Genomic DNA, 26,840 nt, shown 5'->3' with positions numbered 1-26,840 from the left:
TGACATTAACTTTTAAATTGGTTTCTTATGTACATTCCATTATCCTGAGGGAAGGAGAAAGTGTTTATTTTAAATTAAAGTGTAAGGTTGTTGTTACTAAAAAAAAAAAGAATGGACTCTGAATTGAGCCTGTGTTTTCCTTGTATTAAGCAAAATTAGGCATTCTAGAGGTACAGCAGGGACTCTTGTTGATGAACTCCTAGCTTCCTTGGCTTTTGTCTTCATTTTTAGCTATATGTGACAGATTTTGCTTGAAAACCTGAAAGTCGAAGACTTATTAGTAGTGAATGATTTGGATATTCAAATCGGTTTGAAAATTCCCGGTCCCCCTTTTCTTTGTCCGTCGCTCTGTCTGTGTGCGTTTAATGCCAACTCCTACTCGTCGCTCTCCAAGGCCCTTCGTCTGAATATCCAGGCTCCGAATGAGCGGTACCTGTTCCTGCACCTGTGGACAGGGCTAGTGTAAGTCATAACGTTGTGTTGAGGTGGTTGTCGAGGTTTGGTTCTTAGGAAATTGCACAGAGGAGAGGGTAAACTCAAACCTGTGAAACGGTGGGGCACATTAGAAGAGAAATGAGGACAACCCAGTTCACTCAAGAGAGAATAAAAAGGTAAAAACCAGCACTTGGTCAGAGGTGAGATAGGATCCATTTTCTGCTTTTATATCGTAAAAACGCAACTCAAGTTTTAACAGTGATGTGTTTCTCACGACTATTTCGTCAATTGTGTAACTGTTATGTACAATAAAGATGATATAGATCCCGGAAAAAGCTATTTAAGTCACGAATGAAGATCATTCACATTGTGAGCACCTACACTTACTTTCTCATGTGCAAGTGATAAAATACAGCAAATTTCTCCTTTTTGGAGGTGACCTACTTGCTCAAATGTTGGCAGCGTTAAGGGCAGGCAACCATTTGGCACTCTATTTGATTGCCTTCATATAGTAGCAAAAAAATTTTGTATAACAGCACTTTTACAGCATAGTTTACTAGTTCACCATATTTTAGCAGACTTTCAGAGAAAATAAATCGTGTTCATTAATTATATTTTTATATTTTAAGCAAAAACGTGTTTAATTTGCCTCAATGGGTACAATAAAAATTCCCCAACAAGGGCCTTCTGGCAGGCTGGCGGAGGATGCTGCTTCTGCAAGCCCTCATTTTGGCAACACCAGCGCTGGTTCCCTTAGCGAGAAATGCTTTTTTTCTGGAGTGGCAGAAGGAGATAATTGTTGGCTGAAGTTAAGTGTCAGATGCATTGCAAGAAGGTGGTCATTGCTAGTTTATTTAGACTGAAAGCAAAGGGGTGGTTTAAGTAGATAACACTTGAGGTGTTAACTCATCGTCTGGGCACCTGTATCTACTTCAGCCTTTTACATCTGAAGGTCAGTGTCTGGAATTGCATGTTAAGGCCAAGTGCCAGATAGTGGCTTGGTTTCTGTTACCGTTTATCCATGCATCTGGTTTTGAGGAACATATCATGATGGGAAACCAAGACCCATCCTGAAACTTTCCCTTTCTCCTAGAAGCTCAAGGTCAGAGCTCTTGGTGCTTTAGCAGAGGCTGTGAATGAACCCCACGGTCTGCCGGGAGGCTGGAGCAGGGCTGTGCAGATGAGTTGGCTTCGTCCTGTCGCTGGAATAACCATGGGACAAGATCGATGGGTGGGTGGGTTAATTGCAGTAATCGGAATGGCTGGTGTTTAGATCTTGATACGGCTCCTGTAGTTAGATGTGATTTACAGGGTATGCCTGCTTTTATTTGCCATTGCTGTAATTAAATTAGTTAAGCATAATAAGCACAGTGGCAGGCACTTGCCAGCAGTTATCGTTTAGTGGCAGTTTAAGCTAATATAATTTTTCCTTTTTATCAAATAGGAAGTGGAAAAGATGAGCTGCGAGACATTAGCTAGGAAGTTCTGACTTATGGGTGTTTGCTAGTGTAGATAATAAGGAGGTGCAAAAATGCTTTTATAATCTGGATTGAAATTCACTGGGTCTTTATTTTAGTGAGTCTATGGGTTACATTAAGCAAGAGGTAAACCATATTTTAAGTCTTTAAAAACGTATCTAGTTTTGCAATAGTTTAAAAAGAAAAATAGTGTGAAATGTCAGAGCAGCGCCGGTGTTAATGCCAAGAGGCACCTGTGTTGCAGGATCGGATTAACAGCTGCATTTACACCCAGATCCTCACCTCTGGGTGGTCCCTACCCCACCGAGATCCGCAGCAGCCTCTTCCAGCTCTCGTCCAGGCCAGGGGATGCGTTAAGGTGCCAGCAGGTCTCTTCCCGGCCGCGCACAGGCGTTTTCCCAGAGGAAAGCGGGGGGCTGCAGGGCAGTTGCTGCCCAGGCTTTGCCCTGGGGATCGGCATCCTGCTGAAGCTCCTTTAAGCTGTCGGCAGCTCTCTAGTTCTGTCTCATTTTGGCATTTAGTAAGTTATTCTCAGCTGCCTCTCTTCCTTTGTGCAATGTTATTGGTGCGTAAGAATGACTCATTTTTGATGAGTGTAATTTATATAAAAATAAGTCGACAAGCTTTATTGCCCTATGCAAAAACTACAGCTTTCAAATTGAAAAACTCCTCACAATTATTTCCTCTTTAACTGCGCTTAATGATTTGCTCTAGTCATTAATTTTTAATATAACAATTTATGTAAATCGTTTATAGATAAATTCATCACAAATATACTGCGTAACATTTGTATGTTTAACTTCAGTTGCCGAAACCATTCTGTACTCTGTGGCTTGTACAAAATTTCACCCCTCCCATCAAAGCGCAGTTCTTCCCCTCTTGAAAAATATTTTGTAAAGCACTAATTACGCCATACAGCCTGGTGAGTAGCACTGGGAGAAAGAAATAATCTAACTGCCATGGGCCAAACACAAAAAAAAAAAAAATGCAGGGAGAGAAGAAAACTAAGTACTGAGTATGCAATCTTACACACAAATCGAATTTAGAGACAAGTAGGCCAATAAAATATTGGATAACACTTCTCTCATCATCAAAGCAGTTGCGTATGTGACTAAGGCAAATGCTATAGATTGCTTCTCCAAGCTCCGTCGGGTGCAGCAATTCTGCTGGCAGTGGCAACCGCTGTTCACTTGAATATAAAATCCTTTTAGAATAGGGGAATGTGTGGTATTCCTCCAGATTTTAGAATGATTACTATAAGTAGATAAAAAGGGAGCTTGAGCTCAGAAGAATGCTACAAGTCATTATCAAAAAGTCACTTAATTAGAATTAATGTGGTTAATAATATGCCATATAAATTATTCTGTATGATTGTTTTAAGGCTACTGTCCTCTGAAAGCTGGTAAGTATGAATGTCTCTAAGAAAAAAATAAAAGCTATATGTTTAATCAAATGGCACTTTTTAACCGAGGCTTTAGTCCTTCTGTCTTCTTATATTGCTAATAGCTCAGCAGGAAACGCGGAGCTGCGTTAAATACCGTTTCTCTTGACAGGATAGCTGAGGCCGGTTACCACGTCTCAAATCTGTAGGCAGTTCCACAGAGCGAGCTTTTTAATCCTCCTCCTTTCCCCCGAAGCCTGTCAAAGATACGCAGTGCACAGACGGGATGGTTTGAGTCCGCGCTGATGACTGGATGCGAGGCCAGAGGGCGGTGAGAAGCCGTGGCGGTAGGACGGTGGCAGGGGATTTGGGTTTTCCTTTCACTCCGCCACCGCTGGGCTGGTCCCGCGATGGTGGGACAGCTGGAACAGGCTGGCTGATTCCCGGGCTGACGGTGCTGGTGACGCTCAGGAAAAGGGTTCAGGTGTTGGACACTCCCGATGGGGACTGGTGTTACAACCACCTTGTACGTTCTCTCCCCTTTTCCATGATTAAAGGCCTTTTCCTGCTTTTTGTTATGAATGTTAATTAAAAACAGATGTAATACTCATAACTGCTAATTTATGAATTTTGTGGTTTGAGATTTGCTTTGCATTTCATTAAATTAGAATTAGGTTTTTTGCTTTGCCACTGGTATTTTCATATAACTCCTGGGTTTCCCCTCTGAATTAGAACCAGACTTCCTTTAGCCACATACACAGTATTTTCAATCTGCTCTATAAAAACAAAACCAAAATCAACACAATCTTCAGGGAAATTACTAGCAGGAATTGACTTTTCACTATAATGGTATTATTAGCCCGTTCTTCTTAAACATTTTCTTTTACAGTATTCATCTCTCTAGTTTTGTTTGTTGAAGTGCATTTAAATGAGGAAATATCAGAGATGCTAATTCCAGTAAAGACAGTGAGAGCTTCTTTTCCGAATTACTCCTCAGTTTGTAAAGGTATTTTTTGTACTGAAAACGTTTGCAGAAAAGGAAGCTTGCCAAAATAAATGCCAGTGAATCAAAGTCTCAGGAAGTGGCTGACCTGTGTTTGTTAGAAGTGGCTCTAATATGAAGCCAGCAGAGGGGGTTGACGATGACAAATAGGAGCCAGCGGAGCCGGAAATGCAGTTCCATCCTGAAGGAAACTGGATTCTTACAATACGGTTGATCACATTTTCATTTCAGACCTTTTCTGTGTTCGGTGCCCCTTTCTGATAGGCTTCAGAATGTAACTCCATCCTCTCTGACTGTTCGAATATCCTAACAGACAGAACAGCAAAATAAAACAAAGCCATTTTATGCTACGGGTTTTTACCCTCGTGACACACACGGGAACAGGAATTAGTCTTTACTTAACCGTAATCCTCGAAAGCAATCTCTCTTGGTGGTTGCATACTGATCTAAAGCCACTGATAGAATAAATGCTTAATGTTCCCGGGTATGGTTGTGTTACATAGAGAATGCTGGGATTACTTTTTTGCCCAGGCACATTTATCCGTGTTAAATTTCCAGCTGTTGGAATTTTTTAAATAAATATTTAAATAAATTTTTAAATAAATACTTAAATAACTTTAAATTCCAGTTCATGCCTATAACCTCAAGATTTCTTTTGGTGTTTCCTTCTTCCTTGGGATTGACAGGTAAATCTTCTCAGTGGCAAGTTCTGCAGAAGTGAGATTCAACCCTCGGCACCTTGAGACAGCTTTCTGTTGGGAAACACAAAGTTTTCCCTTCGCTAATTTTGCTTTTGCATGTACACAAGAGAACTTCTTTGTTGTAAAAATGAACTCCTTTGTCAGTCACAATCTTTTATTAGTTAAAATACGATTTATGAAACGCAGAGAGCAATCTGTAGGGAGAAAACATACTTGGTAAAAGTAAAAATCTACTTTGAAGCCTATTTGCAGTGACAACAGCACACCCTCAAACATGCGCAGCTGCTCTAACATCTGGCCTCTGACGGGAAGCTGCTTCCCCTGCTCAGAATAATATTGCACGCATTCCAAGCACACAGGTAACTTCTTTGAAAGAACAGACCTCTAGATAATGTGTTGGCTTGCGAAACTTTTTACTATAAAAACCAGTACTATTGTTTTCCTTTGGCAGCGTTCAGAAAAACTACCACCCTTTGTGATTTTTTTTTTTAACAAATGTCATATGAGATTATTTCAATTACTGTCGTCTTCGCTCACGTTTTTAAGGCTGTTAGTCCCGCACGTGCCTTCCAGAGTAACGTACCTCCTACAGGGGCTGGAAGGGGTGAGCATGCCTGGAGCGTTGGCAGCGCTGGATCGTTCCCATCCCGTGGAGGATCAGCTGCGTGGTCTGCACTCCCTCGCAGCGCATACGCACAAACCTGCTGTATCGAGCACTAACTGCTCTTGGCAGAGCAGGAAAATGCTATAAACCCAATGTTTCCAGTATTTTTGCCAAAATATGAGTTTGGGAACACCTCTTACTCGTTTTTTCCCATGAGACAGTGTGTCAAAATTGATCCGTGTTTCCACACCTTGGATTTTTTGACACCGTGGAAAAGCTGAACAATTCTCATTTACTTTTTTTTTTTTCCTCACTACCTGTATTTCTTGGAAGTTTCCATGGCGCTGGGGTTTACTCGGGGTGGGCTGGGCAGCGATCAGCAATGTGCTTAGCAGAGTCCGCTCTTTTCTTCTTTGTTGTAGTACCTCTGTAAGTATGCCTAACAAGCGATGCATTTTAAAGCGTAAATTAATTAACCGTTGGCTCTTTGCAGCCCTCGTGAAAGGTGAGTATTTGACATTTCTCAAATCTGCACATTCCCGCAGGAAATATCGCGGTGTGAGGCGCAGCTACGTGGCCACACAATCACCGCGTTATGGCAGGGCGCTCATCCCTTCGCCCAGCAAGACTCGTAAAAGCAATGCCATGTGGCGATAACGCTCTGATACTGCCGCCAAAATTGCCAGTGGGCTGATGGGTTTGGTGGCTTGTTTGGGATAAGCGTTAAAATCTTCATTAACCATAGCTCCTGACACTATTGGATAATCATCAGGCAATTACAGTTTTTATCGTTCTCAGCGTGAGCTAAACTCAAACGAGCTGCTTAGAGTTAAATGCAATTGTTAATGTTCAGTGTTCCCCAGTCTCCCTAGCAGGGTCACCCTTAGTCAGGACTCGAGGATGCTGACAGGGCGTGCAAAGTGAACGGGACTGGGCTGTTGGGGTTGGTTTTTCTTCTTCCCAGCTTAGTGTCACTAAGCAGATGGCAGGTTCAACTGTTCCCAATCAGTTGCTGGCACACAAAATAGCTCGTAGAACAAGACCGTTTTTGCCGGTAGGAATTTACAGATTGTTGAATATTTTCAGTTCTGAAGCCACATCTGCTGTTGTACTGTTCTCGAGGTGGTTTTACTTTGTGATTTACAGACACTTTAGCTAGTAAGTTTATCGTAGCTATTGCAGTTTTCCTCTTTTTTTTTTTTTTTTTTTGTTTCTGTATTTCTTCACTACTGTGCTTTTTTACACTGTTACCTGTCTCTAGCACTTTTGAACTCATGGCCATCAGCTTGGTTTTGCCACAGACTGCCTCAGAACTCCATAGCTTTGCATCTCCTGGCAACTGCTTCTCAAACTTACCGTCCTTCCCACCAAATTCTTAGCTGTGAGATACTTGGATTGCCGTTAGGGACAGCTGCTGCGTGAAGGGCTCAAATGCAACCCAAGTCTTGTGTTAATCAGTTACACCAGAAAAAACATATATACTGGGACAAACTAACTGGTTACAGAGGCCCCACTAAAGGAGTCTCTGTCACTCCTAGTGTTCAGCTCATATATTTTCATCTTGTCTTCCAGGCACGCAGCTTGGCTCAGCTCTGGTCAGTCCTATATATTTTTTTATACTTGAGCTAAAGCTTTTTTCCCCTCTCAGTTCTCCTAAAGCTGAAAAGCAAACCAAGTACCCTCCTGCTCCCTCTCAGTTTAAGGCAACTGATGTGTTAAATCACTTTTTGTTGGCAGCAGAGCAGCTGTACCCCTCATCCCATCGCCACTGCAGTGCTGGGCCGAGTTAGACATCGCTTACCTGAGAGCAAACCCGGTGTCCGTCTCTTCGCTGCCCCTGCAGTGCCTGGAATTTTAACGTTTCTAATGACTTCCTGCGAGTTGCACTGGCAGTCCGTGCAGATGTAGCCACCAAGAACACTTACTGGTCTTTCTGCTCTAAGAGAGGGAGCTGCCACTCAAGTTATAAAAAAATAACTGTTAATGACTTTGTGGTAAATACCCTCAACGTAAGGCCCTAGAGCAGCCTCTTTCAGCTGGTAGCTGGCTGATGCAATGGGCTTTTGTGGTGAGGTCAGGGAGTGCCCCAGCAGTTGCACCTCTCCCGCTGCAGGAGAGGATGAGTATGGGCTGGAGGCCATGCACGGCGACGCCAACAGAGCTCCATTCCTGTGGGCAGGAGGGTTGAATTTGGCCTGGTAATTCCTGAAATCATAAATATTTATCAGTACTCAATCATACTAGAATTTAGGGGACATCTGTATTTCTTGCACATAACAAAAGGAAGATACACTGCTGTAATATTAAGATTAAGTATAGCTCTTTCTCTTCTTTGACAGTCATAACGCAACTCTTGAGATGTCGTATATCTCTTCCTAATGAAGTGTCAAAACTATTTACCTTCAGGACAAATTACAAGAATAGCAAACATCCTTACTCTGTGTTAAAGAAGTTGCTACATTAGTGTCAGCAGCTCACAAGCTCTCTCTGGTGGTCCTGCAAAGCCGAACAGTTTGATCAAAGTATAAAGAGTGAAAAGCAGGGGGGGAAATGGAAACAACAAAGATAAAATATTTGAAATGAGAATCTGATGATTTTTCCAAGTTCTTCAGGCTGTTTTGCACCTGGCTTTGCTCATCTGTGTGTAGATGGTTTCTGGGATGGAAACAGCCTGAACTGTAATGATACCGAGGCCGTCGATTTCTCTGGAGTGCCACTGAGTTCTCAGAACTTCTGAAAATTAAGTCGTAGCCTGTCTGCCAGCTTTGGGCATCTGAACTGCAGGATTTTAGAGGCTGCATGCTTGAAATTTCAAAATGCCTCTTTCACAGGAGTTTCAAGCATTAAGCCCTGCTGCAAGACTTACACCGTTACTTCTAAGCAACTACACTAGTGTGATGTTTGTTCAGAAAGGCTGACTTCATTTCATGTCTGTGCCTGCAATATTGATACCCTAATTTGGATCCAAATTTTGCTTGTCCTTAGTTGCACAAATACACAAGCATGAAATACCAAAGGTGAAATTTATTTCTGTTGTTATTGAAACAAACTACTATTAAAAGTCATATCTTTCTATTGAGATAGAATTTGCTAATATTAAAAAAAATGATGGGCTTATGACCCAGCTGAACCAATCTAATAAATCCATTTTAACAAAGAAATTGGCTTTTTATTGAAAGGGCGCAGTGCTCATCTCGCAGGGTGCCTCCAGAGAGCCTTTGGCAGTTAGCTGGCCAGGCGCTGTAAATCCTGTCTCGCTACAGTGAAGACCCCAAAGGAGCCAGACCAGATAGTGCTCTACTACCTGTGCCAAAACACATGCCGGGGGGGGTTACAGGAATTGCTTTTTTTCCTCCCGAGCATCATGACCAACACACAAGGTTCAATGTGGGTGAGCCGGTGGGTTTTGCCAGACTGATCATTTCCGTGTTGTTCATGGCTTTAAATTGACCTGTGTTGTACAACTGGTACTTGCCTGGTCTTAGATGCACGCACACAGTGATTTGTTAGGTATGACGCCAAGAGGTGATTATTTTTAAAAGTTAGCCGCTCCGCATCACCATGAAATCATTTCCAAAGAGGTTTCCTTCTTGTCTCTCAAGCAGCGCGTAGGTGGTCTTCTGGATGGGGGGTACCCAGTGTTATCCCCTGCTACTACAGAGGCTTCCTGGTCTCTCTTTTGAGTACATGGAGGATGTCACGCTCTCCTAGAACACACAGGCAAAATTGATCCAAAAAGCACCCAAAGAAGCTGCTTTGAATGCCTCTGTAATCTACAGTTTGTGTATTTTCAAGGATGTTTTATTTCTGTTATCATGCCGGTTTTAAGTGTTTCTTTAGTAAAAGCAATTTTAGTGGTAATAGTAATCACATGGAATCTGTTAGTTGTAATTCTAAGATTTCCTTTGCATGTAGTTAAGAACAGGTACTTGAAGTGAAATACTTGATTTTTAGATGGGATGTGTATGGGGTGCCTATGCCCAGGTGGGGGCTGAGGGGTGTCTGTGAAGAGAGGTGCTGCCCTGGGCTGGGCACAGATGGTTCCAGCAGCCCCATGGTCAGGCACAGCTCAGGTGGTGGTTTAATTTTTGTCTTTGTTTCCTATCATCCAAATCTATTTTATATGGCTGTAATTTAAATTAAGTTTCCTCCATTTGAGTCTCTTTTGCCTGTGACAGTAACTGATAAGTAAGCTCCCTGTCCTTATCCCAACCTGTGAGCTTTTTTATCTTATTTTCTCCCCTGTCCTGCTGAGGAGGGGAATGAGAGTGTGGATGGGTGGCCTCGGGCAGCTGGCCGAGGTCATCCCACCACAACACCCTCATTTGAGAATACATCAGACGAAACCGTGGTGGGAGTAAGGGTCCAATAAGGTCGCTGAAGTCGGTGGGGTTGCTGGAGGAGCGGAGGTAACCTGTCGTGCAATTCAGGCACTCAGGCGCTTCCTAAAAGGCCTGACTTGAGCTGGGTGCTGAGCCCTGACATTTAGCTCTCAAATAGCGATGGCTCTTAGCGCTTGCGTATCAACCTGATATCAACCCCTTCCTTGTGCCATGTAGCATGCCTTCACATTTACTTGTTCCTTCAGCAATTTACTTCTCAAAAGGAAAGCCAAAAATTAGCCTGGTCCTGAAAATCCCCCTGTCAAGCCCTGGTCTGCTGGCTCCCTGATGTTTTGGGGTTGTAGTTAAGCGTGCCAGTTGGATTGTAGGAGAGCTCTGAAAAAGCTCACCAATATCTTTACCTTTTGGCTGTCAGAACAGGGTAAATTTCAGAAAGCTTCTAACCTTCCCCGTCTTTCCTGAAAATGCTAATGAAGAGATTTGAGATCACCCAAGAGGTAGTAATCCTGATTTTAAAAGCCTTTTAAAAAGCTATAGAACTAAAGAACAAAAGCACTTTAACATATTTTATATTTATGCTTTATGTAGCCAAGCCCGATAAAGCTTTGTCAATTTAGAGGAAAACAAAACCTTTCCAAAGGATGCAAGGACCATTTTGAACAGCTGTGTCTCTGTGATGAGTGGCAGCCAGTGTCATCGAGGGAGCTCATCTTTTGCGCAGCTCTGCAGCACATTGGTGTGCTGTGTGAAACACATTTGCTACCTCTAGCTAAACCAGCCCAGATATGATCACCTGAGCGCTGTATAGTTATATCTATTCCATCTGGCCTGATAGCAGTCAGCGTAGCGTGGAAAGCACATCCAGTTTTGAGTACCTGGATCGTTCGTCTGGCACAGGTATCTCTTGATGGTGCGCAATGCAATCGCTGTGCTGCATAGACTCGCTGTATCTCCTCACTGGTATTCCCTGAAAATTGTCACAAAATAAAGACAAAATAGGAGTTAGTAAAAGTTTCCACCTTATAGATCTTGTTCACTGATGGGGGGAGGAAACAATGATGATTAACAGCCATCTATTGAAGGCTTAATGACCTTGCACAGATAATGTTTTTTTAGACCACAGTTGCGTACCATGGTAAGCAACTCTTCACGCTGCCATAGACCCTGACCGGATCGGGATTATTGGTTTTGGGTTTAAGTCATGGTGAAGTATGGAGTTTACACAAAGACCTGTGACTTTTTGAAGTTGAGTGTTTTTTCTCCAGCATTAGCTTAAGCCACAGACTTAAGAAGTCGTGCAGATATTTTGATAAAAGCCTGCTAATACATGCTGAAGTGTCCCAGATGCTAAGGCAGTGCCCAAGCCTAACGAGTGGGCAGATGTACAGGCGGTAATTAGCTACCGTCTCGCTGACCCCTTCCTTGACAGAGCACATGAAAGCGTTCTAAGGGTCCTCAGAACCACTCCCATCTGAATATGGGTAATGGCTTTCGAGCAGGAGCACGGTTTGTGCAGAGGAGGAGGTCTGGAGAGGCCAGAACGGAGCTACGCAGGGTTGTCAGGCACGAGGTAGGTGGAACACCACGGCCCTGGGGCTGCCGAATCGATGCCAGGGCTGCGTCCTGATTCTGCAGCAGTGCAGCAACAGGGGAGTGCCAGGGCAGCTCTGTCCTGCGCTGCGTCTGGACGTCGGGTCCGTTGTGCAGCTTTGCAGGAATACTGCTCCATCCTTTCCTTTTTGTTTTTTGGGTTTTTTTAATTAAATAAAAAAGGATTCAATGACTCTAAAAGTCTATGTGCTCAATCAATGAGGGTGCAGAATATCTTTGAGAGGGAGGACATTCTTGCTGTGTAAGTTTGTGATTGTGTTGCTGGGGTTTTTTTTCTTTGATATTGTCAACAAGAATTTGGCAGTGGTGGTTTCTCAGAATTAAACTGTTCATACTGGTTCAGATTGTTGGAGGCTTGAAAAGTCCATGTATATTTTTCTTTTTTTCTTTTTTTTTTTTTTTTTGAGCAATTTAGTGCCAACACAGGAGAAAAAAATTGCTGGGAAAGCAAAACTATATGCAGTAAAGTTAAATGAACCGTTTAAAGCAATAGTAGTATCTGCTCTCTGGGATCTAATGTTTTAAACTTCAGAGTGGAAGAAATTTGCTGGACCAATATGCAACTTTATTTAAAGGACAAGGTTAACGAGTCTTTGCACGCATATTTATTTGTCTCTGCTTGTTTTCTTTTTCCTATTAGGCTGATGATAAAGACACTGGGAATTACAGTGCCATGCAATATAGACTCATCATTCCTCCAATCAAGGATGGTAAAGAAGGTTTTGTGATTGAAGCTTACACAGGGCTAATAAAAACTGCTATGCTGTTCAAAAATATGAGAAGATCCTATTTCAAGTTTCAGGTCATTGCAACTGACAATTATGGAAAAGGATTGAGCAGCAAAGCAGAAGTACTTGTAAGTATGAGCCAGGCATTACCTTTATGGAATAATTCCTGAGGAAATTCGAACACTGCATAAAGTTTAATTCCAGGCAGACCGAAAACTACATGTACTTAATCTTTTTAAGGTACTGAAATCAAGCTTCTTTTTTTTTTTTTTTTTAAACAAAAAGCTTTTATGACCATCTGAAACATATGCTCATGTTTCATGGCAGAGATACTGGTCTCACTTGCCACACTAGATGGGATGTTCAGTATTTTGTTTATTCAGTGAGCCATTGTTAATGGTTCAATTCAGATGCTAATTGTTTGCATTAAGCATGGACCTATGTTATGTTCTGGGTCTTTGGGACCCAGAGGGTGGCAAAAAAAGCGCTGGTTTTGTGCATTACAAGTATAAAGCAGGTCATACCTGCGTGGTGAGGCAGAAGCATTTGCAGATCATCTCCGCCTCCTCCCTAAGTCAGCAAGGCGCAGCCAGCTCCCGTATCAAAGCTGTGAAGCAGGCTTAGCGTGGCATTAAACCCCAGTTAATGAGCCAAGCTGAAAACTTGCTAACTTGGGCTGTACTGTGTTGAGTACGTAGCTTCTGGGCCAGAGTTAGATTTGGTGTGTCTGCTTGTAGTGCAGGCAAATACCTGAGCAGTCTCTGAAAGCCAGAAGTCAGTTGACTTACTGGGGAAGGCCAAGGTTGCCATATCTTAGTTGCTCATGTCTGGAAAGACAAGGAGTAATTTTGGGCTGAGACTGTACATTAAGTTTTCGGGGAAGCGACGTTTCAAAAATGGCACCAGCTTTAGGCCTTGAGCTCGTGTTTTTGTGCTGAGGAAAGGACATTGACTTAGTCCAGTCACAGAAACCATCAAAGCTGAATTTCTTTGAAGCCTATATAACTTGATGGATTGGATTAATATTAGCATAATGTCATAGGGATGAAGTACATTATCTAGTTCATGGGAACACTGTCAAATGATACAGATGATAGCCATAATACTCGGTATATTGAGTTATGCAGGAATTCAGCAAATAAACATAATGTATGATGTCCTTATGCTTGACCTCCCAAAATGATAGGGCATTCTCACGCAATTTATGCAGTAATAGTATATTAAAATATAGACAGAAGGTATCGACATTAAAATTAGAAAGTGAAGTATGTCTCATAAATTTATAGAGGTATCTTTAGGTTGTCTGAGTGAGCGATGAGCACTCTGGTACAGTGTTTTTGCACAAGGCGTGAAAGCTTAGAGTAGCTCTAGGTACAATTACAGGCTGACACCATCCCACCATGGGAGTTTGGGTTTGCACTGAGGATGATCCGTATATGAAGATCCTTTCTACCTGGACTAAGCTGTTCCTGGGCTTCATGATTTGAACAGAATTTATCCTGCTGTCACTGTGGTGTGAGGTGCTCAGACTGGGAGGTGTTAATTCCTTTCAGTACAAGCTCAAGGAGTGCACATAGATAAGGGAAATTAATTTATTTACTCACGTGCAAAAGAGTAAGATGTGGGGGAAGAAGATAGGATTGCGTTGCGGGGAGGCCTAGAGAGAAGAGGTGGGGTGACACCGGTACCATGAAGACCCTGAGCAGAGCAAGATATCCTCCAGAATTGGGGTCAGGATGCTTCCTCAGAGCCCTGGCACAGCTCTGTGAGCCCAGAAGCTGCCAAACCCACAGGTAAAATGTCTTTGTGCTGTAGGGGACGGTCCATGTGAAGGGTAGCAGACTCTTCCTGCTGGCTGGCACTGGCAGGATGGCTCAAGTTAGACATCTGTGGATTTACAGTTTGGTTCCATGTGATGGAATTTGCCTTTTTAGCCACTATGAGACAAAAGAAAGAAATAAGAAATGACATTTTTAAAATAAGTTTGCTGCAAGTAAGCACTTAAAGGTACTAAGTAAGTATGGATAGTGAATGTTGACTGTGATATCATCTTTAATCAAATGTTTATTGGGGTTTGGGGGGGGTCCCAAGGCCCGTCCACATTCAGCTCTCAGCATAAGCTACTCCCAGGAATCCATTGGTGCCGTATAATGCTCAAGACTGTGGGCTCTGCCTTGCTTGATCTGAAAATGGGGAGGTGCCTAGTGAATGAAGTGTGGGATCAAAGGGGTAGCGCTTACAGGCTGGTGGTTATCAACAATTATATGCTTTCCCTGCCTCTGCTGCACACCTGCAGTTTGTTGTGCAACCTTATTAATTTAACCTGGAGTGTCCCTGGTTTTCAGCAATGTATTCTTCAGATCCGTAGTGACGTGAGACATCTGCACGTGCTGACTTCCAGCCCTGTAGTTTAGGCTGGTGCCTGCTGTTTAGTGTCACAGGACCTGGCTGTGGTTTTGCTCAGTAGCCTGGACGTAGCAAAAGCTTTCTAAGGAGCAGTGGGTCAGATCATCCCTGGTAACTGTGTCCCAAAAAGCTTCCAGAGCGCGCTGACGGTGGTACCTCAGGAAGAGCCTTTGCTATCCCACACCCTTCCACCTCTGCTCCCAGCATCTTTCCACCTCTCCTGCAGTGGAAGGGAACAGTTTCTCCCGACAGCTTTTCTTACAGTGTAGTTAAATTGGACTCTTCGACTTAATGCTATTTTTAATAATTGAAAAATTAAAGCCTTTACAAATGTGGATATCAAGCAAGTTAATGTTACTATGGAAACCTTAACTTTCGCTTGACTTTTGTTCAACACCCTTGATTTAGAATAGGTTTCATAAATGTGTGTTTATTCATATTTTTGTATATGAACAAGTAGTCATAATTGTGATTCTTTGAGTATCAAAAGAACTACTGCCTTTTTTTGCATTGCATTTATGCAGTACCCAGTACGTAGGTGCACAGAGGTTGCTGGAATTGGCTAATGTAGTTAATTCTATTAAACTGTTCATGGCTTTTGAGCTCCTTTCGATGATCTTAGTCTAAAATTTGAGTACATTATAATTCTGTTTTTCTTACACAGAAATCTGTACGTGCTGTTGAGTGCATCTGATGATATTTCAAGATCATTTAAATATTTAAAGTTGAATTAAGCTTCAAAGATGGTGAATCAGTGTTTGATGTGAAAGTATATAATGGCTTGTCTGCTGAAGTACTTACAGGGCTCAGACTTCTCTTTTGAAAAATCAAGGGTTGTGGGGTCTTTTTCCCCACTAACTCCGATTTTTAAATTTCTTGGGTTTAACATTGTCCTGCTTTTCCAAATTTACCTTCCAACTCCTCTATAGGGAGTATAGGTTTGGAGTGTAATGCTTGCTGTCATGCCTATATGGACATGAGCCAGGTTTTAAGAACTCTTTTTATTTTCTCCACCAGTATGGGAAGTAACTGTTCCGTTCACAACCTGAGGGGAGGTTGGCTGCGCTCGTGACGAGAGCGCTAGTACAAAATGCACAAATATTTAAAAGGGGAGAAGCAGCATGCAATCATTTTACTGGAAGGCAGCCTTTTCTTGGGATAAAGATAGATCAGGAGATGTGAAGCTGAATTTGCCAAATCTGCTGAATTGAATGCATGCATGTAGTCCCTTCGGCATGCTGACTGTCCAACCTGCGGCTGAGAAACAGAAGAGTTACGTTGCTTTTGTTGTAGAAAATGATAATGGGAGAGATTGCTTCTGAGGTCAGTCGGATCTTTCGTGGAATCCTGCATTTTGTTTATTTTTTAAACAAAGCCCATGAGCATTGAATGTATTAGAGGCATTTTTCCTGTCCTTTTAAATAAAAGCGCAATCATAAAATGCACACGATTACGCACAGTTTTATGCAATATAGAAAAAGAAGTTAAAAAAGGGAGGAGATTAAAATAACTTACACTGATGACTTGAAAATAGATGAACCGTTTCCTTTGTGATTTTCTTGCAAAGTATCATTGATTTAGTTGAAGTAATCTGGTATTTGCATTTCCATTGGTGCAAACTGCGTATTTCCAAGGTTGGATTTTCCTGTCAAGTCATGAAAAATACCAAAATGCTTATAAGTGATTTTGAATATGGCACATGAGAGATCCATGATTCTGTAAGTCTAAACTATGAAGAACAGGTTTCTTAGTCCCTCCCTTAAAAATCTATAATTCTGATGCAGTCCTGCAATTACAGTTCTAGTTAAATCTTTGCCTCCTGTTTATTGGTTTTGGCTGCCAGCAAAGCAAGATTTCCCAGCTCTCTTACTTGGAATTAAAATGAGAAATCCGTACATTAGGGCATGGCTATGAAGGCAGGAAAGTAATTATTCCATTCTTTTTGTGTGGGGAGGATGTTATGCATGGGAGTGCCAATTGAATTTCACTCTTTTGTTTCCAGGTCTCTGTGGTCAATCAGTTGGATATGCAAGTCATCGTCTCTAATGTTCCTCCCACCCTTGTGGAACAAAACAAAGATCAACTCATAGGGTAATAAATTTATTTACTCTACAAATGTCAGACTGTTTCAAATATTCACTGTTTTTGTGTTTAGATTCAGCAAGGAGTGCTCCCTTTATGCCATGATCTCCTTTTTTGACAAAAGACTTGAAAATGAGCAAGCGGATGTTTTGATGGGGGGCACAACTGAGTGACAGCACTGCCCCCCCCCCCCAAATCCACATTTCCCCCTCCTTGCAGACGTCCAGCACTTCTTTGCTTCCACGTCTGCCCACTTTGCAGGCTGAAACTCGGTTCAGAGCTGCCCCTAATACAGACCATAGTGAAGCCTCCGAACACTGAGCACAGAACCTGCATCTGTCAAAATCCAGGTAACATGAATAAAGCGCATCTCCAGAAGGCTGAGGCGGTGTGTCTCTGGGCTGTATTTGCTTCACTGTGGTTTTATTTGCATGACGTAGCTGTAAGGGAAAGCAGAATTTGGAAAATTTATACTGGTACAATTAATATCACTAACACCATTACATAAAATTTTCATTGCAAAAAATTGGTAACAGAGTGTCATTATTCAGGCCTAGAAGGTATAAAATGTTGTGATGGGGGGGACATGGAATTGGAAACATTATTGCTTTGCAGTAAAAGCAAAGTATTTTATCATACTGGAAGCCAGCTAAAATCCTTTTGGTAGAGTATGTTTTAATAGCTCTCATACGCCACAGCATCATTAGCTTCCAGGAGCCAGGTTTTCACTTTCAGCTTCTTTTTGTAAGACAAGGACGATTCTCTATACTTAGTGTCATTAGGCATATAACCATGAATTAGACAATATGGGAAAGGAAATACTATAGGAAATAGTTTAAAAACAATCTTTGTACTCTTCTGTTACTTTAATCAGTGATGAATGGCATTTCTCAGTCTGTTCCATCCTGGCTGTTGTCACTTCTCCATGGAAATTGAAATACCTTAGAGCTGATGATAGAATCACTGAAAAAGAAGTGTGTTGTCTCTAAATGGCTTACATCTTCACTGGGCTAGGAAAAAATATCGATGAATTTGCTTGTGGAGATTTAGGACATGTTCCCCTTTTCTCTCTCTGTTTTGAGCCAGGTGTAAGTTAGCTTTGATAGATTGTAATCTTGGAAACGCTAATTAAGTTGTTCAGGCAACAGTCTGTATTCACAGGGACTCCATTTCCTAGAGCTAAGAATAATAAAGGAGTCTGCTCGCTTAACACTTAAAATCTAGCTTTCCAAAAGTGTCAGGTGTTGGTGTTGGCTGGAGAGACAGCAACTGATACATCTTTTAGTGACAGTAATAGAAAAAGTTCGCTTCTGCTTTGCTAAGCCTTCAAGTTCACCTTAGCGTGTAGCACAGTATGATTTTTCTTGCGCAGTCATTTGTAGCCTTCCTGGGCTTCCATTTTCTTGAGTGAAGAAGTTAATGAACACGTGTTCTGTACCATGTGTTTCTACAGGACGTAGCATAGATCTCATGCTGATCTGGATTAGGCTGTGTTTGAGATCCTCCCAGTTTGGGACTGTCCTGGAGCCAAAGGAGCCACCAGCAAAATACAGACGGCTCTTGCCGTGGTGGTTTGAAAAGCCTGGCTTGAACGACAAGCGTTAACTCCATGACACACGTGTCATGGGACTGAGAGCAGGAACACTGCAACGGGTGGCATGGCAAAAATGGCAAGAGCAGATAGCGTCTTCCCTTTCACCATCCCTGCAGAAATCTCCTTTGCAAACACTGGAGCAGCTTGTCTCCAGCTCCCAGCAGGTCTCAGGAACGTTCAGTGCCTCAACAATAAATTGTACCATAACCATGCCAGAGGAATAGCAGGCATATCCTGGCCCAGTCTTGGAAGACGGCCCAGAGCCACATTCCTCAGTCTCTGTGCTCCAAAAAAACTCTTTTCTGCCAGGCTGGATTCTTCTAAGACTTGTTTCATGCTGTTCTGGCCCTCGTGCATGGAAGTCTCTGACAGACGTGTAAATATGTCACAGTGAAAGAAGCTTTTGAGTGAGTATAAAAAGAAAGATGGCCAGGTTTATATTCTCAAAAGTAGCTTGGGAAGCCTTTACCTTAACGAACAGGGTGAGGCCACCAAGTGAGTATAGCATAAGAATCTAACTTCTAAGGATAGGTTTTCAAGGACAGCCATGGCAAGAAAAGATTGCATTGGATTGTGTTAAAATTGTCACATCCTTTATTGAAAATATTCGCAGAGAGCAAAAGTCTCAGAAATATATTTTGCACATGTGTGCTTGTCTGTTTCATGTAGAAATGTATTTATTTCACTGCCAGCTTCAGATTTCTTGGGTTTTCCTCCTATAGTTTAAAAGAATGCTATCTCCCTGTTTTCATAAAGGCTTTAAGAATTCATGCAGGACATAAAATGAAAATAATAGGAATTTGTAATTTTTCATGCTCTATACAGAAGTTATTACCACAGGCAAAGGGAAACCAAATAATTTGGAGACCTTCTGAAGCCGAAGTATTTTTGTCCAAAGATGTTTCTCAGCCATTTCAAATAATGCCCTAATTTATAAAATGAGAAGGCTTTTTATAATTCCTTAACAGATAAAAAGACTATACCATTAACTGAGTCACTACAGAGGTTATTCAGCTCTTTCTCCTCATGTTTTGACACTGGAGTGATAGTAAATATTAATCTCTGAAAATACAACATTTAACCACCAATTGCAGTACTTGAGGAAGTGGGTAGTTGGGTCATTTTTGAAATTATAGTGATTTTTCACAATAAAATAAATAGTGATTTAAACAACTTTGGAGAACAAGTTGTAACAGATTCTCCCCAGCTGCCTGTAATTTTCACTAGAGAGTGGCTACAAGTTATTAAGAAATCTGTAATTCAGTTCTTCCACACTGCAAAGGCTTACTCAGCACAGCCCTGAGATGCATGTTGGTTAATGGTCCAAACAGCGGAAGCATGCCATAGAAGAAAAGATTGAGTACATCGCTATCTCCTTGGCTTAGGAGCTTGGGCTTTTTGAGGGATACAAGGGGTATGTCTTCAGCTGACGTTTCTGATAGTGTCATGATCCTTTGCAGTCGTTCAGTGAGTGCCTCGGTTTTCCTCCATCTGCTTTAATTTCATCAACAAGCTTTTCCTGTCCCCCAGACTGCACATCAATGTCAGATTTGCCATTTCTCTTACCCGCTTTAATTATGTCTGTTCAGATAGGTCTGTTTATGGACAGGACATGACAGAGAAAATGGAGTGAGGCTTAGTGGAAAATTCAGTGTGTGTTCCTCTCCTTCAGAAAACTTGGCAAAGGCAGACGGCAGTTGTGTTCTTTGAATATGGCAATGTTTGAGAGCGCTTACTTGTTGGGTAAGGAACAACGTTTCAACTAGAATAAAATAGCCAACTTCATGCTCAGAGCATTTAGTTCTTTGGTTTTCACATGACTGCAGCATAAACCTCTAGCTAAAATCAGGTAGGCCACGTTACCAAGAGACACCTGCGTTTCATCCCATAGGTAATAGAAATGTCTTGTGAATTAAACGCCTCTGTACACACTTCTATAGATGGCAAATCATTTTCTCTGAAATGGAATAATGGAGTGGCTCTAAATGAGCGCTTTGATGAATACTCCAAGACCTTCCTCTTGAAAAATCTGGGTTAAACCCTACAAAATTGAGATAATATTGCTCAGGGCACTCTGTTTTTTCTTGAACTGGAGCTAGCCAAAACATTTGGCTTTCAGTGTTCCTGTTAACGTTTTTAGCTGTGTTAACTGTGTGAGGTTTCTGAGCCAATCAGGTGGGTAAAGAAAACACATTTAGCTGCACTTGGACAGCTTGGGAGTCGTTGCAGAATGATAGGAGGATTGTCTCCTCGCTTCAGAAATCAGGTGAGGTGTCCCATGTTCGTCTTTCCTCCCTGTAGTGAAAAGTGAGCCTGGAGGAACGGAGTTTCTCTTCCGTCCATATAAAGAAAATCTCTCAGCAGTGGCGTAGGAATCTTTCATTGGAAAAGAAGGTCTGATGGAATCACCTCATACTGCTAATAAATGGGCATATATACCACAATAGATAATTGCTTTATGAGTTAATAAGGGTATCTTAATCAAGGTTATTCCCTCGAGGTTATTTGTGCAAGACAAAAGTATGGAAATAGCACATGCAATAATTCCAGGGCACTTTCCTTCATGAGTATTTTGGCCTGTTAGAGGCCGCAATCTGTTAATACCTTAATGCTTATAAACCAATGGAGCAGTTCCAGAGTTAAAGAAAATCCACACTCAAACCGCTGAAGCAATGTAAAAGTGACCAGGCAGTTTTTAACCAGAAAATCCAAATGTAAAATCAGGTGGTGACCCTCGCAGGCGTATCAGTTGAGTGCCTCGGAATACGAACGTTCAGCCTGCTAACTTAATAGTTCGCATATATAAAGCTGACTGTCATCGTTTCTCAAAGGAGTGTCTGCTCTGCTTTGCTGCATAGGAACTGTGGTCCTCTTAAAAGAAATGACATAACATATATATTGCTTTAAATTATAAATATTACTATAAATTATATATCATAATATACATCACATGTACATTGTACATCGTATATCATTTTGTGTATAATCATAGTCTATGAGGGAATATATGTAGGAGCTGGAATGCACAGTCCTCTCCTCAGGGAAATGTTTCAGAATGTGGATGATTTCCCTTCAGGTGTGTTTTGCCGTTGACAATACTGCAAATGGTGGTTTCTGATCGCAGTTGCAGAAGCCAGTCAGTGGCATGTAAAAGGGACAGCTGACGGGAGTGCTTTACGTGGCACTCGTGTATGCCATTGCATTTTTATTTCTTTGTTCCTGCTTGCTTTTCTGTTAGCATGTTGGTATGTTCAGTAGTTGGGAGAATGAGTTATGCCTCTGAAATGTAGCAGATTTGTCAAGATGCGGCTGTGTGTAATGAAATGGGACGTTCTGAGGCATTGCTGGGTTCCAGCATTCTTGGTACCTTTAGTAAAGGCAGACACAGCTGCCTCTCAGACGGGCGGCCTTAGAGGTGCTGCTTTGGAAGTGCAGTGCCTCGGAAAGCACTCGATTAAAATACTCAACCTTAGTGCACCAGTGTTTTTTCTTCTCCACAGTCCATGAATTGGTAGAAAATGAGTGTGTCTTTCCTGCTGGATGTATTGCGGTGTATAAATCACTCAGACTCGTTAGTTTTTCCACAGGAGAAGTACCATTCTGTTGCTTGCTTTATGATTTTTGGTACATAATTACTGAATCAAGCCTAATTACAGGTGACTGGACTTTTTGCATGTTAGGGTGGTGGCATTCAACTTGCCATTAAGCACCCTGCACAGGTAGCATGCATTTTTCTCCCCATTATTAAACGTTCGTTACTCACAGGTACTGCTGTACCTGCCTTGTTCTTTGCCTCGGCGCGCTCTGACGCTGTTGCATGGGTTCATTTTGCTCCTGGCCCTCTGGTCCACTTCCTTCTGCCTTTTTCTCCTTTCGCTTCTTTGCACTGTATTGTTTCATTCTAAATAAAATTGCAAAATTAGCAAATAAATAAAGAATGAGATTAGAGGGATATTTCCCACCAACTGGCTGCATCATATTTCATATTCACCGTACATTTGGCTTTGCTTGGAGAATGCATGTCCTGTAGTTACCGCTTTGTACAGTGTTTAACAGAGCCCATTCCATTTCTTAGGTGATCTTTAGCCTCCCTCCGCTGTAATTAAAAATGTTAGGGTGCCTTTATTAAGTTAGGTAATAGAGACCGAAGCTTATTCAGCTCCGGCCTTTCCACTTGTTGCTTCCACTGCCGGCTGGGAAGCACTGGTCCAGCAATTTCCTCCTCCGCCCTCCTCTCAATAATACCGAGTGGTGTTCTGTTAATGTATTTTCTCTGAAGCACTGTAATGCAGTGCGTGGCTTCTCAGATAAAGCTGTAAACTTCCGCTTTATTCCAAAATTGCTTACTATTGCAGTAAAACCCCTTTTGTGCTGAGATCTGAAGATATGTCTTCTGGGTCAAAGTCAAGATGTCTTTGCGTATTACTCTTCGGGTGAGTGTAGCGTAATGTTCCTTCTGCGACTGCGAAAAATGATACTGAAATAAAAAGTTGGAGCGCATGTAGGTTTTTTGGAGGGCAGGATTATACAGGATGAACACAAAAAGAACAGAAACTTTAGCAATATGTAAGAAAGCAAATTTCCTTTATGGCATGCGATCCAATATGCTTTTATAGGACTAGGGTAGGTATGTACAAAGACATTGTCTCTGGGTTATTTTCTAAATAATTTAGATGTTGTTATATGCAGAGTAAATTGGCTCGGTGGTGCTCCTTCCTGCTAGGTACATGCCTTGTGTGTGACATCAAAGTAGACATAATCTTTGTTAAAAGGCTATTTTATAAAGAAGGAATAGTCTTAGGCTTGCCAATAAACCCCAGTTCTGGCGTTTTAATTCCACATTGTGGCACGAAGCAGGCTGAGTTAGCTGACCAGTAAGGGTTTCTTGACTTGTGTTGGCACCTCCAAAGCAGCTCAGTGCCTCTCCAGAGGCCAGGGAAGGAGTATAACCTTCCCCGTGCCACACGTATGTTGTAATAAAGGAGTATAACCTTCCCCGTGCCACACGTATGTTGTAATAAAGGAGTGTAACCTTCCCCGTGCCACACGTATGTTGTAATAAAGGAGTGTAACCTTCCCCGTGCCACACGTATGTTGTAATAAAGGAGTATAACCTTCCCCGTGCCACACGTATGTTGTAATAAAGGAGTGTAACCTTCCCCGTGCCACACGTATGTTGTAATAAAGGAGTGTAACCTTCCCCGTGCCACACGTATGTTGTAATAAAGGAGTATAACCTTCCCCGTGCCACACGTATGTTGTAATAAAGGAGTGTAACCTTCCCCGTGCCACACGTATGTTGTAATAAAGGAGTATAACCTTCCCCGTGCCACACGTATGTTGTAATAAAGGAGTATAACCTTCCCCGTGCCACACGTATGTTGTAATAAAGGAGTATAACCTTCCCCGTGCCACACGTATGTTGTAATAAAGGAGTATAACCTTCCCCGTGCCACACGTATGTTGTAATAAAGGAGTATAACCTTCCCCGTGCCACACGTATGTTGTAATAAGGTAGCTGGGAGCCGGCAGCTGGGGCCCAAGTGCATCACCCCCCCGAAGCTATTGCTAATGGCATGGGAGGGGCTGGAATTGGTCCGTATGCATTGAAAATCCAGCAGTTTAGTTGTCAGTTATTAACCTTGCAGAAACTCAACAAAGCCAGAATATGGCTGAAGAGTGAGAGGTTGCTCTCGGGTTAACTGCAACACTTGAAAAGTCTGTATTGATGTGCACCGGCAGAGCTGAATGCTGTCACTGGTGCATTGTTGCCAAATTCGCTTACATTTTCAAATGCCTAGAATATAAATTCATTATTACTAAGTTATTTTAGGAAGCTAGAATTTTCAGTGGAGGAGCCAAAAGTTACGCAGGATATCTAGTCTTCAGCACTTGTAGCTCCAAATCTATGGTACCAGTTATTTCAGAGTCCTGAAAGAAAGAATGGATTTTTTTTTTTTTTTTTTTCATTTCTTAAAATATTTGTATGCCAAATACAGAAACGCAGCAGGCTGTCAAATTACTAGAGAACTGAAACATTTTTTTTCCCATAGAATTTTCTGAGAAGAAAATTGTGCGGTAATTAAACTCAGGTACTGGTGAGGATATAAAATGTTCTGCAAATTGAATTGTTTCTTTTGTTTGCGTGCTGATTCAGAGGATATATACAACTTAGCAGTTGTTTTAGAGGGTATAAAACTACTGGAACATTGTGGTGCTCTTTCAGGCCGTCTCATGCATCTTCTCTGCCAGGGATAACGGAGGGTCGTTAAACCTTGCTGCTGACTTACCAAGTCTTACACGATGACTGTTAGTCCGTTTGGGTTGCCGTTGCTGCTGGGCTCTCGTGCGATTGATTCCTTATCTCGTGTTTTGAGGTGGATTAACTGACTGATACGAACTTTCGCATTAGCTTCCAAAGAAGCTTCCAAGTGATCCTTTGCATCGCTCCCAGTAGCAGGATCTCCCTGTGCTGGGGCACACATCTGGCATGCCGGATTCGTGCGGCTGTGGGGAGTAAACAGCGCGATGCTGCCGTACCAGGGTGCACACCTTCGTTTAGTCCTGTGCAAACTCAGCCCTGCCACGCGGCAGGATGTCTCATGGGCACGTGCCGGCTCAGGGACGTAGCGCTGAGTGCGCCCCAGGAATGTGGGGCCTTACCCCAGGGTTTGGGGTTTCAGGAATGCTCTGACAAGCAGAATGCCACCAGCCAAGGGACAGCTCAACAACCCAACATACCTGTGTCTTTTTTGCCTTTTCATTTCTTTTGCATCTAAAGATGGCAGAAAACGATCTCTGAGTTTTCAGGCTATTTAGGGCCACATTATGTCCTCGATGACAGTGAAAATCCTCTTGTCCTTCATTTCCTTTCACTGGTGTCCCTGATGGGAATCCAGCAGGCAGTGGTAATGAAGATGCACTGGGAGGCATTTCTGCTCATTACATTACGTCTGCTGAGCTAGATGGAGTTAGAGCAGCAGGAAAGTCTCATCGCCCGTTTAGCTGCTGGTTCTGCCTGTCACTACGCCACTGTTGGGAGGATGGTAATTACCCTTGTTGCATTAACAAGTGACAGACTAATTTTAAGCTAAATTTTTGCTGATAGATTCAGTAGAACTGCAGACACTGTTGTTACTTCTTAAAGCATGCATTTTAAAAATTGATTCTTGCGAGTAGTACTAGAAGCAGGTGGCCACTTTCAGTAGAGTTTCAAAACACTACAGTATTTTCAGCATCACAAGTTCAGCTGAATAATGACTTTTTAAACTAACTCTGTGGGGAACTGCCCTATTTTTAAGTGCGTTCTTTAATTGCTGCTTTTCAGTCTTCAGTGCATTTTTATTATATATTTCAACCTAAACATGCAATTTGTGTGTTTCAGATGAAATAGTACTGTCAGTCCACTATACTTTGGGGTGTTTCTTGTGATGTCAGTTAAAGCCACTGGCTGCAATGTACCTATTTTGCATAGTCAGAAAGTAGTATGCTATTTCTTCTTCAACTTTAATTATGTTTTAGACAAAGATATTCTCAAAGGCAATGAATTCCAGCAGAAGCCATGCCAAGAATTTCTGAGAAAACGGAATGTTGTTACCAATTCTTCTAAAAGTGACCCTACGTTAAAACCTTCCAACCTTACGGGGCGCTTCTCTCTTGGATGGAATAATAGTTCTGTGCAAGGAAACAAAAGCATCCCCCCTGCAGCTAGAGGAGATGATTCTGTACTAATTAGGGAGGTAAATCTCTTCCGTATTTGGAAGAGAATTCTGTCTGAATCCTTGTGCAAAACAAGGTTTCTTTTAGTCATTTAGATTCACGTAATGTTTGGAGGCTTTTCTGTAGGAATCTGCATATCCCAGATTTGTTCTGTCAAGTTTTACCTGGGAGAATTATTGTTATGGAAGTTTCTGTGGCAGATTATCGCCCTGGCTGCCAGTTAAGTGTGTGCCAGGAGCAGAGGTGAGTAGAGTTTACCGTATCTGCAAACAACAGGAGCGTTGTTAGAGAACGCCAGTCAGCTAGCAATGTGTCAGACGATCTATATTTTTATTTTCCCTACAAAAATGGCTCTGCACTAAGAGTATATATTCACTGCTAGGCTAGAACCTGGGTCTGATAGACTTGGATTTTTCCGAATCTTATAGAAAAGCTTATATTTTAAGGACACGCTAAACTTTCACACAGAGAGCGGAGAAACTGAATGGACAAATGGGAATCACTGGTCTTGAAAAATTATGAGATGGTGATACAGCTTTGACAGCATTGCTTTGGAAATCTGGTGTCAGGAAAAAAAAAACCCAGCAAAATGTAACCTCAGCAACTGCAAAAGATTTAGTTTAAAACAAATGACTTCTCAAAGTCATTGGGGTTTTTTTTAAATGAGATTTGTCTTCCTCCACACCCTTGATACATCAGGCAGCGTGCTCCCTCTTGTTCCTTTGCTTTTGCTGCCTAGCTCAACTATTGCTTTT

General features: G+C 42.1%; 1 protein-coding gene across 5 annotated transcripts in view; it reads left to right on the top strand.

Moving 5' to 3' along the window:
• PCDH15 (protocadherin related 15) overlaps window positions 1-26,840 on the top strand; it is an 872,980-nt gene that overhangs the window by 812,572 nt on the left and 33,568 nt on the right. For all 5 annotated transcript variants that reach the window (XM_075759010.1, XM_075759011.1, XM_075759007.1 and 2 more), the window contains 2 exons: window positions 12,197-12,412; window positions 16,693-16,781. In XM_075759010.1, the coding sequence (XP_075615125.1) occupies window positions 12,197-12,412; window positions 16,693-16,781 (305 nt within the window). The remainder of the gene's footprint in view (window positions 1-12,196; window positions 12,413-16,692; window positions 16,782-26,840) is intronic.

This window comes from Balearica regulorum, chromosome 7 (assembly GCF_011004875.1).
Source record: "Balearica regulorum gibbericeps isolate bBalReg1 chromosome 7, bBalReg1.pri, whole genome shotgun sequence".
In the NCBI taxonomy this organism is placed as follows: Eukaryota; Metazoa; Chordata; class Aves; order Gruiformes; family Gruidae; genus Balearica; species Balearica regulorum.
The sequence above is the reverse complement of the archived record's forward strand: the minus strand, read 5'-3'. Positions and strand labels throughout refer to the sequence as shown.